Source organism: Punica granatum, chromosome 1 (assembly GCF_007655135.1).
Source record: "Punica granatum isolate Tunisia-2019 chromosome 1, ASM765513v2, whole genome shotgun sequence".
Taxonomy (NCBI): Eukaryota; Viridiplantae; Streptophyta; class Magnoliopsida; order Myrtales; family Lythraceae; genus Punica; species Punica granatum.
The window spans coordinates 43,501,347-43,521,295 of record NC_045127.1 but is presented as its reverse complement, the minus strand read 5'-3'; the positions used below and the strand labels follow the sequence as shown (position 1 = coordinate 43,521,295).

Sequence of the window (19,949 nt, the reverse complement as noted above, 5' to 3'; positions counted from 1 at the left end):
TCACTTTGGGTAACAACTTGCTACTGAAGACTGTGAAGCCATCCAATTTCTTCGGACCTCCAATTTCTTCCTTGCATGTGTTGCTGGCTCCGATTCATTAATTGCAATGGCTGTTAATTCCACTGTTCTCTCACTTGCAAGCTTGGCAACAGACTGTTGTGTTCCTTGAAAAATAAAATAAAAAAATTATAGGAAAAAGATACACCAAATTTAGGCAAGCAAAATTAAAAGTTAAACCAACCTTTTTTTTCTTCTTCTCTGTATGGTCACGAAATGATGTAGGGATGTCCAAGCCTAGTTCATCTGTCTTATTGTGTTTCAACGAGGGACAAGTCCTCAAATTGTGCTTCTTCTGCTTACAAACACTGCAGGTCATGACAATCCCCTTCCTCCATATCTTCCCAATATTCACAATAGACTTACCCTTAGCTGTATCTACTACCTTCTTGCCTCCCAAGTTAATTTCATCAGGTTGCTTTCTTCTATTATTCTTCTTGAGCCTACCAGGTAACTTCTCATGTTCTAGAGGGAGCATAGGTGGCATCTCAGAGTCTGGCCAACTATTAGATCCATCAAGAGTAGTCATAAGATGACTATAGATCCTCAAGTAGGTTTCTTTGTGATAGCACTCATCAACATATGCTTCAGGCTCTTCTCCCATGTAAAAAATGGCTGCAATTGCATGTGCACAAGGAATACCATTAAGCTGCCATCTTCTACAAGAACATGTTCGCATCCTCAAATTGACATTCAGCCTATCACCATAAGAATCCTCAGCTTCAAACTTGGCATCTCCATTCCAATGAACAATGAAGTCATTTGATTTCTTCATGAGATTCTCCAAAAATTTCTGAATAGCAAGACAAATCTCCCTTGAATACTTCTTCATTTGGTCCCTCCAAACATGAATTCTCTTCATTAATATTAGTCTCACAGTCTCCAACATGTCAAGTATTGGTAGACCTCTTGCACCAAGAATCACTGCATTAAAACATTCGCACATGTTATTTAACAATACATCACATTTTGATTGAGTGCCAAAGTATGATCTAGACCAATTTGCAGCTAGTCTTTTAGCAAGCCACGAGAAGGCAGCTTTGTCTCTGTCTCTTAGCTCCCTCATCACTGCTTCAAAATCAGAAACCTAGAAGCCCTGACTGCTTTCCAAAGTATATTTTTCAAAACTAACCCCTTGTGTGACTGCTTAAAGTTGCTATACAAATGCATCACACAAAATCTATGTTCAAAGTTGGGCATCAAAGTTTCAACTGCATCTATTAGTCCCTTCTGCTTATCAGACATTACGATCCACAAACCACTTTCCTCTAAGCTGAGATCTTGTATTAAGAGTTGTAAAAACTAGAGCCAGGAGTTCTTCTTTTCCTTCTCAACCAATGCATATGCAAAGGGGTATATGCCATTGTTAGCATCAATTACCACAACCCATAGAACTATGCCTCCAAGATATGTTTTCAAGTGGCAGCCATCAACAAAAATCACACGTCTGCAGCCATCGCGAAAACTTTTTTTCAGAGCTGCCCAACACACGTAAAATCGCTTGAACTTCATTTCATCCCCTACAATTTTGGTATCAATTCTCACAGAAGACCATACTATTGGGCATCTGAACCGATCCCCATATGTCTGACTTTAATTTTAGCCCTGTAAATTTGATACTTGCTAAATGATAGCCTGCATTCTTTTTCATCACCTCCATCATTGAATTCACCATCCAATCAGGATCAGTTTTTATCCTGTCATGATACTTGTTAGCTAGCCACGTAGAATTTGCAGCAATCACCTTATGCTTTCTGTAGCATTTATGGACTCCGTATAGAGTCTTAATCATCACTGTATCGTCATTTGGAAGCTTAGATGCATATAACTTCTAAGGACAGGTCTTGGTTTTGCACTTAGCTTGTACCTTAAACCTGTCATTCTTAGTAAACTTGATGTCCCTTCCGTGCACTCTGGAGTGTTGTCTGATAGCAGCCCTCAGTATGTTAGTATCTGTGAAGCACAGCTCTATTTCAAATTTTGGATCATCCATGTCCAGCTTTGGATTAAACACTTTGTACCCATCGTAAGTCGCTTTTGTGTTCTCTTGGTTGATCTTCTCATAAACTCTCATGGCATTTTTCCCCTTCATTTCTCTCTCAACTGATTGACTATCCAACCCAACCCATTCTGCCTCAAAGTCTATATTGTTCATAAAGTCCAAGTCATCTGTCTGTTCCCAATCACTATCAACCAGCTCCTTAGAGTTCTCTGAATCATCTCCAATGGAAGCTTCATCATCCTCCCCACCATGGTTGTCAGAATCGCGATTCGAATCGTAGAATCGTACGATTCTATGATTCATGAGGGGTCACCGATTCCGATTGCAGGGGGTGAGCCGAGATTTGTGGATTCGGGCCGGAATCGCGCGTTGAACCGTAGAATCATAGAATCAGCCCAAGCCCGGGCCCAGAAGGGGCCGAAGCCCAAGCCCATATTTTTCCCCCCTCTTCCACCCACCCTTTCTTCCTTCTTTCCAGTCGTTTAACCCTAATTTCTCCTTCTTTCCAGTCCAACCTTCGAGCTTTCGAGTCAAAATCTTCCATCCACCTGCTTCTCCGAGCTTCGATTAACGGTCCACCTGTTTCTTCTTCCGACAAGCTAACTTGTCTGAGCTTCCGTCCACCTTCTCCAGGTGACAGAGTGGCGGGTACCTTCTCGGGTCTTGCGGCTACTCTGAGCTTCGACCGAGGGCAGGGCAGGTACAATCTTCAATTCTGATCTCTCATTCTCCCTTCCCCAAACTCATGCTTGCTCGATTGAGTCGATTATGTACAGATTGAATCGAATATGCTCCCAGTCCCTTCCCCATTGTATCTTCAATTTCTGTACTGTCTTAGCAAGTTGAGGGGCGGTGAGTGGCACCGGAATCCCAGGTCACGCAAAGTTGAAGCGGATTCAGCCGTCTCCGACTTAGCCGAGGATTCTGTGGAGAGTACAGGCTTTTCTGCATAAAGCTGTTGACAGTGTTTCTAGAGGAAGAGGTGTGACTAATAATTGGTTATCATTGTTAGAAGGTTACAGTGTTTCTAGTGGGAGAGTTGTGACTGATAATTGATTATCATTGTTAGAAGGTTACAGAAGCAAAGAAATATAAATAGTTGATGTCAATAGAAAGGAGTTTTGGATTGCCCTTATGTAAATTCTGTCGATATTTCTTCATAATGCTTTTGCACATCTAACTTTACACCCGGCTTTTCTGCTTGGAATTTTACCTAGTGTCTTAAAACTGATAGGGCCATAATTGTCTCAAGAAACCAGTCTTTTCTATCGGTGTGTATTGGGATGTGAATCCACTGAATGGAACCATCCAAAGTAACTCGTGGTAATTTTATAATTATGGCCATATAATTTTATAATTCTGGCCATATAAGCCATAATTGATTTGTTGGTTTGTGATTTTTATTTGAATGACCAATGATTAATTTTTTTTCTCAGGAAAATATGCTACATATATATATATATATATATTATTTTAATTACAAGTAGAATCTTACGATTCACGATTCTACGACCCTCGACTGATTCTAGGTAGAATCACGATTCACAATTCTACGACCCTCGACTGATTCTAGGTAGAATCGCGATTCTGACAACCTTGCTCCCCACTATCATTATTGTCCAAAACAACATCCTCAATATCCATAGTCACATTTCTAAAGGGCTCTTCATGTAAATTAGAAACATCAATTCCCAGATTAATTTCTTTAACAGCAGTAGGTTCATATGACTCAGAAAAACTAGCATGACAACTCTTCAAATCAGATGCACCCTCAATATCCATAGTCACATTTTCAAAGGGCTCTTCATGTAAATCAGAAACATCAACTCCTAGATTAATTTCTTCAGCAGCAGTAGGTTCATATAACTCAGAAAAACTAGCATGACAACTCTTCAAATACGATGCACCTTCACTAATATTACTATCTACCTTTTGATGCTCAATAAAAATCCCAACAACCCTCTCTGGATCGGCAAAGTCAGACAATTTCATTACATCATGGTCATGTTCCATAAGCTGTAAAGCATTACAATTATTTGCCCATTCCCTACTGAAGTAAAAAGCAGTAAATTCTGTTACTCCAACTTTTTCAGCCATATCATGAATTTCTATCATAGACATCTCATCACCCTCACAGTAGTCAAAGTAGTTGACCTTTCCCCCAACATAGCACCTCGAGTAGCCAATGTTATAAAACCAACTGGAATGGTGCATCTTAATGCTGAAGAAGTCGTTGTTATCCCTTGCAAAAATTCATAAAGTGTTATTTTCAATATATGGAAATAACTAAGAAAAATCAAATGAAAACAATGATAAAGTAAGAAATTAAATAAAAACAATTTCAAAAGAACATATTAGTGTCTTTCTTCTTTTCCATATTATAGTAGAGGTACAACAATAATAAAGTAAGGAATTAAAAAACAAAATGCCAGAGTCCCCATTTCAACAACCAAAACAAATGCATATATTAAAGATGGTCCAAACAACAGATCAGTACGTGTCTTTCTCCTTTTCCACATTAAAAAATCAACGCAACCACTTTTTCTACTATGTTTTGGAAACTTGTAGGACCACAAACTTTGTTATTCTTTTTGATATAAGAGATGCATATTCTCTCTCATCTTCTATTCCATTCCACGAAAAAGGGAAGCTTCAAGAATATTAAACTGACCATATTCTGGAGTTGATTTTTCATGGTTTCCATTTCTCAACTTCCAAACCATCGCAATCTGTCGATTGAGTCTTGGTATGTGCCTACAAGAAGAAGAACTACAATAAATATTCCTTCATGTTGTCCATTCATTTAATAGCAGGTCCTTTCTCAATAACCCATGCAAGTTCCTCAGATGGAACAAAATTCTCCATTTTTATGATTTAGATCATGTTCAACACAGATGCAGAGCTGCCTTCACTGGTTCAACACAGAGAGGAACTACCAAAATCGCAGGATAATCAGCACCTACCCGCTGTCTGCAGTGAAGTCTAGCGGGGAGATGGGTCGCTGCTACTGCACTGAAGCCTGGTAGGAGATTGCGTCGGGGAGAGGAGATTGTTGCCGCTGGGAGATGGGTCGCACATGATGGGTTTGTGGAGACGGTCGACTCTGCAATCTTCTTTGCTCGTCGACGAGAAGGATGGGTCGCCGCTGCCGCCGGAGATGGTGCAGGTGTGAGTTGGAGGAATCGACGCTGGGTTGGAGAAGGTGCGGGGGGTTGGAGGAGATGACGCCCTAATTCCAATTGCTGAGCTGCTTTCTTTTTTTCTTTTTTCTTTTTTTTTCGAATTTATTATTTTAGGGAGACAATTTTTACCCTTTTATTTTAACATGTGAGTGGCATGTGCTCTTTTTTGACAGGAATTTTGATCAGAAATTGGTTGAGGAGGCATCTTGCTTATTTTCCAGTAAGGACAGAAGGTGTTCTGCAAAAATTTGAAGGTCGGGGTGTAAACCCAAACTCTCATCGTAAGTTGGGGGGCAAAGTGCATTTTACTCGAAAGTTTTGCGTAGACATTTCGCCCAGAAAAAGAAAAAAAATTAATTAGACAATTTTCCTCAAATAATTAATTTAATAAAAAGTTATTACTTAAATTTCAAGAATTCTGCTAATGTGTTATTTTTTCCCCTCTCCGGTTACGCAAACGGCAATGGATGGATAGAAGAGAAGAAATAATATATGGAGAGATTCAAACAGGTGACAATGGATACAATTAGTCATGTCTCTACCATTACAACACTAGCAAATTTGTAAAGAATAATATATGGATATGAATATAAAAATCGAACTCATAATCTAAGTTTCAAGTCAAGAGCAATGATTCTGCACCAAATCTCATTTCTCTTTATAATCTTTAGTTAGTTTTGTGTATCTCTTTGTACTTATATATATATATATATATATATATATATATTATATGGTTTGGTCTTTCGGTGCCTTATTTTAGTGCGTTGATCAAGCTCAAGCCGACAGCTTTTCAACATCTGATCTGCTGTCGACTTTGTCACTTGCAAGATCAAACGAACCACATGAAGAAATAGTCTCCGCCGAACAAACGGCCTGAACAACCATATTGCATTGAGCAGCTCTATTCCCTTTTTTTTTTTTTGCGAACACTTTTTGTGTCTATCTGAGTGCTAATATCTATAGATTTCCACCATCCAATTCTAATTACCATTTTCTTTTTACTTTTTTAGGGAAATCATTCTTTAGTAAGTCTTGATGAGGATTCATTATTATATCCTCTTTCTTTTGGGTGCTTTCACCCAAAGCATTGTATACATGCATACATACGTCACTCATCACATATTGCTGATTTTCTTTGGGTGTTCTCACTTAATGCTATGACAGAAATTCCAGTAATAAGAAAAGCCAAACCCAATGCCTCTAATTCATTTCAGACAAGTTTGTGACTGTAATGAACTCCTTTCTCTAATTTTCCTTTTCTGCTGTCCTAATATTAATACTAAGTTCATATGTACACTTAATATATGACTATCATTATGGTCATATATATATATATTAGACGTGCGTTCGTGTTATGTGCAAATTTTTCTAAAACTAAAGCAAAACTCGTCACTTGCAGCAAAATATTAGGAGATAATTCTACACTAAAAATATAGATAGATATATATGAGGCAACAAATGTGCATGGCAAAGTTTTATATCCTGTGAACCAACCGAAGCCAAGCAAGAAGCCTATATATGCGCTATATAAAAGAACATTTTGAAAAAGTTTGACTAGCTGTAAGTCCCCCCCCCCCCCCCCCCCCCCCCCCCCCTCCCCAAAGAAACCAAAAGCAATCAAATGAGGGTGTTGCGCAGTAACGCATGCCCTCGCATGTTGATTTAGAGGTTGTAGGTTCGATATCTAGTAGGATTACCAATACCCCTTATTAGTTATTTATAATTTTTCTTTCATTAAACCGACTCCTTCACTCCTCTAAAATGCCTGAAAGTGAATTCTTCTGACTCACCGCTATTTTGTCCGCGTAATTGTCGATACGTGATACTGACTAGATGAGAGACTCCCCGAAATTGGCGTGGTACGTATGATGGAGTCGTCACTAGTTAATTTAGGCTAACCATAAACCTATGATTCCTAAATAGAGCACGACACTAACCACCTAGATTTTTTGTCAGTCTTCGGTCCAAAGAAGCTAAGCTCGGGGGTTCTATTACGGGTTAGAAACTCACAAACCAATAACCTGCCCTAATCGGTACTCTAATTGTCTAAAGTGCCCATTTTTATTACTTTTCCGAGTTGAATAATCCTAATCTCGTGGTCTTCGTCATGTCTTCGTCATACTTCTCTCGATTCACGCATCATGAACTCACCCTTCTAACCCCGCTCACAAGAGTTATCAAATTGGTTCATTCCATCACACAATCATTGCATTCAATTCTATTTAAAGTGCCTAGGAACCAATTTGGAAATGTAATAAAGGCGTGAGGGCTGTTCTGCCGATTCTAGAAAACTTTTGGCGCAAATATGTAAAAAAAACGAAAACTGCGCAAAAGCACAAGTAAAATGCCCAAAAAACACCCAAAATGCCCAAGACTCAGAGATCACAGCCCAGGGATCATTCTGAGATTGTCCCACCAGTTCTGGGACTGATTCGCAGCTCAATAAAGCCCCGTGGGCCTAACTGTAAAAGTCGGAAACGTTTGCAAAATACTTGTGAAATGCCCAAAAATCAATCGAAAGGCCCAAGACTCGGACCTCACAGCCCAGGGATCATTCTGAGAATGTCCCACATGTCCTGCGGCAGATTCACAGCTCTGTAAAGTTTGGGAGCCAATCTGTAAAAATGAAAAAGTGGGTTACACCACTTCAAAAAAGCCTAAAAATCACTCGAAAAACCCCAACTCAATGTTTACGGCCCCAGGATCATTCTGGGAGTGTCTCTCAAGATTTGGGGTCCGATTTACAGCTCGGAGAAGTTTGGGGACTAATCTGTAAACTGGAAAAAGTTTTTGAGAACGCATGTAAAGTGCCCGAAACTTATTCAGGAGTCCCAAACACCCAAATCAAGACCTGGGGGGGTCCAAAGGACGTCCCGAATATTCTGGGGTCACTCTGCAGTTCTGTAAAGTTCGGGGACCATTATGTAAAGTCTGGAAACGACACGGGCTGAGTTGAAATCGAATGGAAATCGGGTTTTTGGGATGGAAAAACACGTTTTTAACCTCAAAAAAACGTTTGGACTGATTCTGGGGGCTCAGAAAAGTTCGAAAGGGTCTCTGGACTGACTTGTAGCGGCCTTAAAAGTTTGTATAAGGGAGCTGGGGGGGGGGGGGGGGGGGGGGGGGGGGGCGCGGACTGACTTGTAATGTCCAGAAAAGTTCGAAACTAAGTGTGTAGTTCCAAAACTCGTGGGGAAGCATGAAAATGATTTGGGGTTGAATCGGAAATCGGGTAGGGGTTTGAAAACCTACTGTGCTAAACGAAAATGCGGAAAAGTTCGAGAAAAACGAGTTGCTAGGCACTTAAACACTCAAGCACGAAGGTATGAACTTTTATCGGTCCTAAGAGTCGGTTCTAGTGATTATGCATGATAACCTACTCTTCTCTCCCATCTCTCGGCTTTTCTACGTAAAAAGAAAAAAAAATTGAGCACAATACATACATGCTCACGCACACACACCTCCTAGAGGTCTAGCTACCCATAATCTAACAACCGAGACCCGACTATTAGCCACATGATTTTATTATAAGTGTTCGTGGGGAGTCTGATTTCACCAAGTCGCTTTATTCACATCCCAAACCGGAGTTTTAGAAATTATACCTAAACCTTAAATTGGAAACGCGGGAACTTAGGGAATCCTCCGAGGAGTCGGAGAGTATGATGCCTAGGCGTCGGAGAGTATGATGCCTAGGAGGGGGAGTCGGGCTTGAGTGGAGCCTCCAAGGATTAGGGATGGACCGCCTTCTCGAGCTCTTGACTTCTCCTCGATTGGGAACCTACAAGGCAATCGTTAAGGAAATCGAGTGTTTGGTGTGTGGGAGGGGATGTAGATGAATGTCAGCTCTTTTTCAACGAATGAGGGGAGCCCAAAAGTCCACCTTGCTGAAAATTCATCTTCTATTTATCGGGGAAAAGTGGTTGGAGTCATTTTGCTAGCTTTTTAAAAGTTATGGGATGAAAAACAAAAAATTCTTTAAATCTAGGCGCTTCTATGACGTCACAGCACCCATGGCGGGATGGAGGCGTGGGTCGTAACCGCGCCCGGCCTCTCGATGAGTCGTTTTCCTTCGGTGGTCTAATTTGCAACTTTTTCAAATCTAATTTAAATGTTCTCTCTAAAAATACCCTTTGCCCTTGGAATAAATAGGAAGCCCATTTTGACATTTTTCGATGTATTTTCTGGTGTTACTTCATCTGAAAATATATTTTAAATTCTGAAAAATATTTTTCTCTTGAAAATTAGTCTCAAAACATATTTGAACATGAGAAATTAATTTTCCCATTCCACTGTCTCCCAAAAAGTGATAGAAAAATGAGAAAAAAATTTGTTTTTTCGAAAATACACCCGCGATGACGTTTTTCGCTATGCGAGAATATCGATTTCTTGATCTTGAACTCTTTCCCTATTAGATAAAATGTGGAAATTAAGGCATTTGCATTTTTATCAGTCAAGAGTAACTATGGTGTCGAAATTTTAAAGAAATTACAGGTGGTCAGGTTCCAAAATAAAATATCTAGGAATTACGTGCTATTTTGAGAAATTGCGTTTCCTGTGTGTGGACCCGAAAAAAATGTTGGCGACCACCGTATTGATTTCAAAAAGGCGCCGAACGCTTGAGGATCTGTATGACGGATCAAGAAGGTCGTCTTCTCACATTATCCTCCAGTGTTTTCTTCTCGTTTTAGGTCCGCTCTTAGATTGATAATGTGCCCGGGGCTTGCCCCCAATGGTGACCGAGCCTGAGTCGGAAAAAGGTGCTTACAGTTATATGATGCGTGATAATGGTTCAATCAATAGTTCTCTTTATCTATGTAAATCAAATTATGATCACATGTTGGGTCGACCTATTCAATCCCAACCAATATCCCTCCAGACATTAGGCTTCCTTTTCTTATATACTCTACCTATGTCATGAGCGTGTGATATCGGATTATTATAAGAGTAAATAGGTAATTTGGTTCCTGACTTTTGCAAGTTACGTCAATCAGATCTCTGACTTATTTTTTTATATAAATTTGGTCATTGAGTTTGTCAATTTGCATCAATTTGATCCCCTACTTTCAAATTTACATCAAATAGGTCCTTTCTACATCAATTACATCCTCCACTGAATAAAATTATACCAATTACATCCTCAGCTGAAAAAAATGACATCAATTACATCCTCCACTAAATAAGTTGGGTTCTTTGTGACGCAAAATACATCAAGTAGGTCCTTTGTGGTACATCAATTCCTTCCGTCAAAATTAGTTTGGAGGTATTAACTAAGGAGTATGTTACATCATTTAGATCCTTACTTTTGTTTTTACATCATCCTTTTTCCTTTTTATAACGGAAAATTTAAAAAAATAGTGGGGGAGCTCCGTTGGAAGCTCTCCACATCAGTAACCTTGCCCTTGGGGGAGGTCACCAGAAGGGCCAGTACCCTCCGACGACCTCCGATGGGGGCTCCTTCAATTTTTTTTAAAGACGGCGAAACGACGTCGTTTTGAGTGGTGGACTCAAAACAAAGTTGTTTCAACCTTTAAAGGGACAAAAACGATGTTGTTTTGGGTCCATCCCTCTAAACGACATTGCTTTTGTTGTCTTTCTAAAAAAACATATATATATTTGAGGGGGAGCTCCGGTGAGGGCTTTTTCGTCGGTGATCTCCTCCCCAGGCGAGTTCGTCGAAGGGGGCTTTGAAATGGGGGAGAGTTTCGACAGGGACTACCCACTATTTTTCACTTTAAAATTTTTTTTTTCTGTTAGAAAGGTATAAAGGAAAAAAAAAAGAATGGATCTAAACAATATAACATACTCCTCAGTTAACGTTATAGTTAACACCGCGATGACGGAAGAACCTAAATGATGCACCAAAAGAAGCTCTTTATGTATTTTGGGTAAAAAAGGACCCAATTGATGTAGCGATAATTTAATTGATGCAGTTTCTTTTAGTGGAGGATGTAATTAATGTAATTTCCTTCAATGGAGGATGTAATTGATGTACAAGGACCAAATTAATGCAAATTGACAAACTTAAGGATCAAATTGATGTAAAACATAAGTTAGAAATCCGATTGATGTAACCTGCGAAAGTCAGGGACCAAATTGCGTATTTATTCATTATTATAAATGCAATTACTATATATATATCAGTGAGTGCCCTTTTCCTTTGGGAGAGAAGTATTTCCTTTTTTTTTTTATAAACGGGATAGAAGTAATTTCATTATGCAAAAATACATTGTTTCCGTTATCGCAAGTACTTTTCCAAAGCAGCAAAATTCAACTCTTTCATTTAATTATGGTAAATTATTTCTTAAAAATTACAAATCAATTATAATATATAAATTCGGGGCGCGGGGAAATGGTTTCGTCACGCAAGGTTAATCATAAAACCCGCAATTCCAGATAATGGACTTCTTCATTTTCAACTAAATGAGCTATTATGATAATTTATTTGTCTATATTCAACAATTTTTTATACTTTTCCGTATTATTTGTATGTATTTAGTATTATTTGAATGTATTTATATATAACTATGAGTTTTCTTGAAAAATCAAAAGTTTTTTGGATAATTTACATAGACTCATCAAGATGCGAGATATATTTTCAAATTCAATACACTAAATATCCTATAAATAGACGACATATTTCATTTCGTTTGCATAATCTTTCTATTCGTTTTTTTCTACCCTTTGAAGTCATAGATGATTTCACTCTATACATATAAAATTTGCATTCTTAAAAGATTATAGTAAGTATTTCCTTTTTGTCTTATTTCACTTTTTTTATCCCACTCACTATTTATTTGACATATTTACTCAACGCATACATTTTTTCTATTTATATTTTTTCGTAGCATATGTATTGAAATATTACCGCACAACGCGTAAATATCAATTAGTTATTTATTAAAAAGAAATACATAAAACTGCCAACGTAAGGGGCAGGTTAAAGGGTTAGTTAGTTATAATTTAATCACTCACACAAACTGAAAGTAGGAGATATTATATATATATATATATATATATATAAATTTCGCATTAACAATTATGAATTTAAATCAAGTCCACGTGCCATTCTCCTTTCCTATGATTACTTGAAAATAATGCAACGAAGATTAAATGTTATGTGACGGAGATGGACGACTGAAAATTTATAATTAAATTATCAACCATATCATGTGGTAAGGATATCGGTTAACTTCATAGAATCTTCTAAAAGGCTTTCGCAAACTGGAAGTTAGGCCTACGTACAAATCGAAAGCGAGAGAGATCGATTGCTCATAAGCATGATACTAACGATGCACCAACAGTTACAAATTTAAACCAATTTCATGCGTCATATGCACTTTTCCTAAAACTAACAGAAATTAAATGGTGAAGATTCGACGCTATGTAATATTGGAAACGAAAAAATCACCTAACAATTTTAGGAAATTTAATATCAATATTCTCAAACTAGTCAATCCCATGAGCATACATAATATGAACCAGAATTAGTGCCGGCAGTTATATCTTAATTCTTATGATATGGGAAATCTATAAATTAGTAATGGACCATAAATGTAAGCTTGGAAAGCTGGATACAAGAAAAACCTTAATATCAGCACAGATTTCGCTGCAATCTTACATATATATATATATATATATATATATATATTTGGGGGGTAATATGCAGTCTCACAATTTGATTGGTCCAAATCCAATCTAGAGATACCCTTAAATAAATAACAATAAATGCACCCCTTGAAGGAGAAATATTCTTGCCATATATATATACAAATAGGATCACCAATATATACCCAAACAAAAGCCAATCAGTCTCACCTTTCTCTGTAAATTTTAGTAGCGAATGACAAAGAAATATTCTGGGAATATATATATATAGATAGAGAGAGAGAGAGAGAGAGAGATCAGGTCTTGGCTTCGTGGCAAGGGCAAGAAAGGGGAGCTCACTTCACTCCAAAACTAAAAGGAGACGAGGGTGACTTCGATTGCTATTTCATGGATACCCTCTGTGTGCAAGTGAAACTAGGATCTGAGTGCTTGATTGCTGTTCATGCACGTCGAGGGTTTGCATGACATAGGAAACGATGTAGCCTTGATCCTTTTGGATTGGCGTGAAGGGAGCACCCCGCATCTTTGCTTGAGGGGCTGTAATGATTCAGGATATATATATATATATATATATATATATTTATGTTTCTGTATTTGTGTTTGTAAGTATGATGTGTATCGCATCGCAATTACAGGTTCGGGGCCGTCTGTCAATAGCATTCAGCAGAATCTGGCAACTGTACCGGGAAGTGATGGAGATGTTCAATAATTTGTGATAGAGAGGGAAAGGATGGAAGAGTAGATAATGAAAGCAACATATAGGCAGGGAGCAGCAGCTTGTATACATTTATTTACGGATCATATATATATATATATATATCTTTATGAAAATAAAAATTGTAACACCCACTAAATAATTTTTTTGCCTTGTTAAGCATTTCCTTATGTATAAGCTAAGCAACTTTTTTCAGCGATTTGGAAATTTCAATCTCTAACATACGAATGTTAGGTAGATTTATTGATATTCCAAGCCGCTACTTCCCTCTATCTTCCAGCGTAATTGAATTCGAATTTGACAGAGATATTTAGTATACTTGTCATCATATATTATATAAATTTGACTACCCCATAATAAATGGGGGTATAGTAGTCAATTTCTTACTAATATACATAGATTAATATGTCATATAAAATGAAGAAACTGCTGATTCAAATCACTTAATTATGAAAATTATGAATATTTATAATTATTTAAATAAAAATCATTACTATGAAAAACTGAAATCACATGTTGTCATTTTAATAGGAAATAACTATTCATAATGTTAGATAAATCGAGAATATCTATAATTTTATAAATTTAATTTATTCAAATGAATTTTTAAAATTATATCTATTATTTTTGTTTCAATAGTAAATAAATTTTCATAATTTTAGAAAAGTTAAGAATATTTATAATAGTATAAATTTATACTTATTAAAAAATTAAAATTATAACTACACTTATAATAGTCCAATTAAGTAATCTCTCACGGAAATAATTGAGTCGTTTAGCTAAAATCATTCAAATTCACGAAACTTAATATTTAATATTTGAGTAAGAGTAGCACAATGAATAGCATAATAATTTATATATTTTTACATATATCTAAATAGATATTTCACTCCCTCTTACTAAAGAGTGGTCGAGCGGTAAAATTATATAAATAAAATATAATCTAATAGGGTGTATATATGCCTTATGGTCAATATATCTTTGTGGAAAGATATGCATATATTATATATGTGGTAGAAATAAATTGCAGTCAATAAATTTATTACCTTAATTACTATAATATTAAGAAAATATTAATTTCCACCTCTTAATACTAAATAAATTTGTTTCAAATGATAAACTCCACTAAATTGTTTGCATTAAAAAGCCTCATAATATTATTTTACCATCAATATCAATTCAATCTAAATTTTACCACTAATGCCATCAATTGATGAAAGAATCATAAATTAAGTGACAATTAAGAGAAATGGCATTATCATGACTATGAAATTTGAATTATTTTAATTGCATAGTATTGAGGTAGTACTTGTTGTTGATATTTGATAAATTACAATTACGAACCAAATACTAATGTTGGCGAGCATGTAATATGTAACAATATTGAGAATATTTTTTCAAAATAGTATTGTATTTTTTTTCCTTGCTCGAAAAACAAATATTGTAGCATGTACCAGGGCGGACTTTACATTCTGTTGTTTCAAATTTAATATCTATAGTATATTTTCTTTTCCTATTTTATTGTATGTCCAATTACTTAATTAAAAACATAATAAGTAACATCACACTATTACCAGGGACATTACAATATTATAGTCCTTTTAACCGAAATAATACAATACTTTGTTTAAAGAGTGAAACTAACTGTAACTTAAGCCCACACAGAAACTAAAAACAAGAGATAGAGATCACCTATTCGCATATCACAGTTCTTGCGATATGCAAAATCCAAAATCTACAATGGCCCATAAATGGAAATTTGGAAAATGGAGGCAGAAAGCACCTTCTTAATTTCATACAACACCTTGTATTTGGAAGCATAATGCGCTCCGTCACTAAAATAAAGTAGTTTATTAGCAGATAAATGATCAATTTTAGTTCTAAAAAGTCACTTTTAACAACTAAAATATTTTTTAATCATGCATATATTTAGTTGCCATGTCTTTTAGCTATGGAGTTGTGGCAAATAATATGCAACTAAGTTTTTTTTAGTTGCTAAAAAGTCACTTTTAACAACTAAAATATTTTTCAATCATACATATATTTAGTTGTCGCGTCTTTTAGCTATGGAGTTGTGGCAACTAATATGCAACTAAGTTTTTTTTAGTTGTTATAGGTTATACCAACTACATTTTACCACTTAGTAAAGTGAAAATGTAGTTGTTAAAGAATTGGTTGCATTTCAGTTGTAACAGCCTAGTAACTAAAAAAATTGACAATTAAATATATGTATGGCTGAAATATATTTTAACTGTTAAAGGCGACTTTTTAGCAGCTAAAATTGATCATTTAATTGCTAATAAACTATTTTGTTGTACTGCGTCTAATCTTAGTTCGAACCTGATTGGCCCAGTAAAGGAGTAAATCTTTTTAAATAATGAATTTAGTCCATTCACAGTATTCTACTACAAGACATTGTTTAAGGTTTGGTTTAGGAGTGTTGTTAGTGAAAGAGAAATGTCGAACTAGAATTGCTAACAATATTTGCATATTTTCAAAAGTTATTTAAGTGTTTGTTATGTATGATATAAATTAATTTTGTGGTTTCTGATAAAAGATAAAATTCCTGACAAATACATAAATAAAATATAAATTATTATTTTCTACATAAATTATTATGGTACGTTATATGTTCTACATGAATAATTAACATATTTGATCAACAAAATCATATGATATAATCAATTATAAATTACACATATCATACATTCCATGTAATTTGATAAGTTATGGGAAAACGACCGAAAAATTCTGATCAGTAAAAGGAGCTAGAGGATGAATAATTGAATTTAGGAAATGAAGGGTATAAAATCTGGAAATTAAGTTTATCGAGAAACAAAAAGGGAAATTGTCACAAATATTAATTGCGGTAGAATAATCAATCCAAAAAGCAATATTTCCCTGTTCCAAATTATCAACGATGGGACTCAAAAGGAAGAAACGCCGTCCAAGGAAGAGTCCACCACACTCCTACGGGGTCGACCCACTAGGGTCATAATTAATTTGATTGGTCAAAATTCAATCTTGAGATATCCTTAATAAATAACCATAAATGGACTCTGCTGAAAGAGGATAATCCATCACATATTTAAGGACAAAATTGACAATGTAGTCCCTAAAATATACACCTCACTGCAAGTTCGTCCCTGAAATTTATTTTGTGTACTAATTGGTCCGGACGTTGCGAACGTTAGGACGAATTGGTCCTTCCGTTCGAAAAAATGAGAGGTCCCTGACTGAGATTGCCTCTGGACGCCGTTAATTGCACTGTTGATCGTCCCCTCAAGTGAAAAGGCTTCCCGCCCCTAATTGCCCCAAATTTCTGTTCGATCAAACCCTAATTGAGCTTGTTGCTTCCACTGCAATCATCAAATTCACACAGACGCCTCAAGATTTCTGCAATTGAGAGTGTCGCCCGTGATCTTCCGAAGTTGCAATCGTAGTTCTTGGTCTTTTTCCGGTGAGCAGCATCTGGGATCAACCGCTGCGGGAGTTGGCTCGCGCTCGAAGGTTGTTCTGCTGCGTTGCACATGGGCAGGAGGTCAGTTCAATTCCTGATTGTTGGTCGTTTGTGCGGTTTTGAGTTGTTTTTGGGGGGTTTCCCGGGACAAAAACAACCATGTGCAAGGTGCTTGCGTTGTTTTTGGGGGGTTTTCCTAGATGCTCTCTCATTACCAAGGTGCTTGGGTCGTTTGTCTTGATTGCTGGTTTAGGCTCTATTATAAGATTGCATATAACATAACCTCAGGCTTATAGTTGATTTATTTGGTTATTCATTTGATATTCTTTTGAATCTTATGCTGATGTGAGGTTGCAGTTATATGTCATGACGTGAAGCTGCTGAAGGAGAGATTCAACTCGGGTGTTTCTCTCAGCAAGTCTATTTCCTTTGGGCAAACAAGTTGCATCTTAGCATCCTCGAGCTCGTCCATCAATAGCAGTGCATCCTCAGATCGAATTCCTGATTATGGAGAGACCTGCAAAGCTCCAAATGATAGTAGCCTGGAATCGTCAATTGATGGTTCATCCTCACGAAAGGAATCAGAAGACAAGAACATCGCTGGAGCAGAGCAAAAAGAGCTATCGGATGAAGGGTGGGAGCTCTATGAGAATTGATGGAAGTTGATTGCAGGCAATGAAATGAAAGACGGGAATTTGTTAATAATCGTTTACGGTTCGGTTTGGTAGAGTACGAATTGGCATTTTGTACAGAGAATAGATCCAGAATAATTGACTGAGTCTTGCGTTCTGTTTCCTTTTGCGGGTGGTTGCTGCTGTTTAACTGATACTACATTGATGGAAATGTTCTTTGACTATCTATATACATATAGGCTGCATGTTTATTTTTTGCTATATAGTGTTATGCAGTACTTGAGCCGAATGCAATATAAAATAACTTTAGTGTCTTGGCAGCATAACAAAGATATTGTTTTGACCAGACAGTTGTTTCTTTTAACATCGAATGAATCTTATGTAACTTTTGTGAGCTTTTTAGTTGGTGAATCCAAAGATCGGAAATTGCTATATGGAATACATACGAGTTTGCACTGCTGCCATAGATCGTTTTCAATCGCTTTTACGTGCGGCAATTACACTACACCAAACTCAGTAAAGAGTACAAGCCTTTGAGATACAATAAAGTAATAAAATGAGTATTCAGTTGTACGCACAAAAACTTGATCTTTTCTGTTTCCTCTTACTGATGATTTTATGAACAAGAGCATTATTTCTGACAAAATCCTAAGTCCATTCCGCAGTGTTCAATTGAAAACAGAATCATACAAAGGCCTTTCTACTCATCATCCCAAGACTGACAAGACGAGATATACATATAATACAGACACCACGGAGTACGAAAGCTCCGCGACAAGCTGGTATATCCCCACACCAAAACAAAACAAGGCAAGAGTTTGACCAAACTAGCAGCAATTACAACTCTCTTGCACACTTTGTCGCTTTTAACACATCTTTTACTCAAGCTCTGTTCTGGCAAAATCATGTGCTTCATCCGTCTCCCAATGCTTTCTTTATGTCCGCCTGGGTCAAGTGCATCGAGGGCAATATGGAGCAAACATAACGAGTAAGATGACGAAAACTAGATGGCAATCAACTCAACTTTGCAATAAGCATACAAAATGGTCTACAAATGAGGGAAATTGTAAAACACCTATAGACCAAAACATTGCTGACTGACTTGTCAATGTTTACACTCATACATGCATAATATGGATGGACGTACATACAGAGAATTCAAATATTAGGCATGGTATTCAATATATGCATTTAAACCAGATCGATTGAAAAGTTGAATGATATGTGGGTCATGTCTTAATTGTCATGGACTCATGGGATCAACGATGGTGAACACACCACCTATATGAACAATTCTACTCTGATTCTCGACAAGCATCTCTGCAGAGAGGGAGAGAGTATACCTCAATAGCTAATGGGCAGGTAGTTGGACCATAGCGCTTGATGACTTGCCCTTCCTTGTTGACCAGGAACTTGGTGAAGTTCCATTTTATTCTAGAACCAAGAAATCCACTTGCATTTGATTTAAGGAACTTATACACCGGAGCTGCATTAGGTCCATTCACTCGCACCTAGAAATTGCAAGTACATTGAGAAAACGGCTGTGAAGAGAAATGCGTGAAGAGATAAAAAGTTCCATTAATCTTCATTATGGCAATAGATTTATCAGGAGAAAAGCACGAAAACAGAATCTCGATAAACTTGCTTATTTTTTTTCCTCATAAGTCCATTTCTATCTCTGGAATTCAGAAGTTCGAGCACATTCAATCAATCAATACCAATGCCACACGATCCGGTTAGGTTACGTATTTGCCAAATCATCACTCGGAATATCGGGCCCTTTATATTACTTTGCAAGGAAAATATGCAATTGGTTATCCAACATTAAGCTCATGATTTGCTAGTAACAGGAGAAGGAAAGGCAAGGAGTTTCCCTGAACAACCATGTGCAAACCCCCAAAAAACAACCCAAAACCGCACAAACGACCAAAAATCAGGAATTGAACTGGCCTCCTGCCCATGTGCAACGCAGTAGATCAGCCTTCGAGCGCTCGAGCCAACTTCTGCAGCGGTTGATCCCAGGTGCTGCTCACCGGAAAACGACCAAAAACCACGATTGCAACTTCGGAAGATCACGGGCGACACTCTCAATTGCAGAAATCTTGAGGGGTTTGGGTGAATTTGATGATTGCAGTGGAAGCAACAAGCTCAATTAGGGTTTGATCGAACAGCCATTTGGGGCAATTAGGGGCGGGAAGCCTTTTCACTTGAGGGGACGACCAACAGTGCAATTAACGGTGTCCAGAGTCAATCTCCGTCAGGGACCTCTTATTTTTTCAAACGGAATGACCAATTC

The 19,949-nt window shown here is 37.1% G+C and overlaps 2 protein-coding genes and 1 long non-coding RNA gene across 3 annotated transcripts; 1 reads left to right on the top strand and 2 right to left on the bottom strand.

The window, feature by feature from the left end:
- Positions 1-1,123, bottom strand: LOC116206431. The gene is made up of 2 exons (XM_031539305.1): positions 424-1,123; positions 1-164 (listed from the first exon to the last, which is right to left on the bottom strand). Exons 1-2 carry the CDS (start codon positions 1,121-1,123, stop codon positions 1-3), a joined length of 864 nt encoding a protein of 287 aa, XP_031395165.1.
- Positions 1,124-16,755: 15,632 nt separating this feature from the next.
- Positions 16,756-17,914, top strand: LOC116197223. The gene is made up of 2 exons (XM_031527300.1): positions 16,756-17,102; positions 17,365-17,914. The coding sequence occupies exons 1-2, from the start codon at positions 17,092-17,094 to the stop codon at positions 17,675-17,677; spliced, it is 324 nt and encodes a 107-aa protein (XP_031383160.1). The 5' UTR covers positions 16,756-17,091; the 3' UTR covers positions 17,678-17,914.
- A 382-nt stretch (positions 17,915-18,296) lies between these two features.
- On the bottom strand, positions 18,297-19,181 carry LOC116192634. The gene is made up of 2 exons (XR_004154117.1): positions 18,997-19,181; positions 18,297-18,598 (listed from the first exon to the last, which is right to left on the bottom strand). It is a non-coding gene; the product is annotated as an uncharacterized LOC116192634 (long non-coding RNA).
- Between the last annotated feature and the right edge of the window lie 768 nt (positions 19,182-19,949).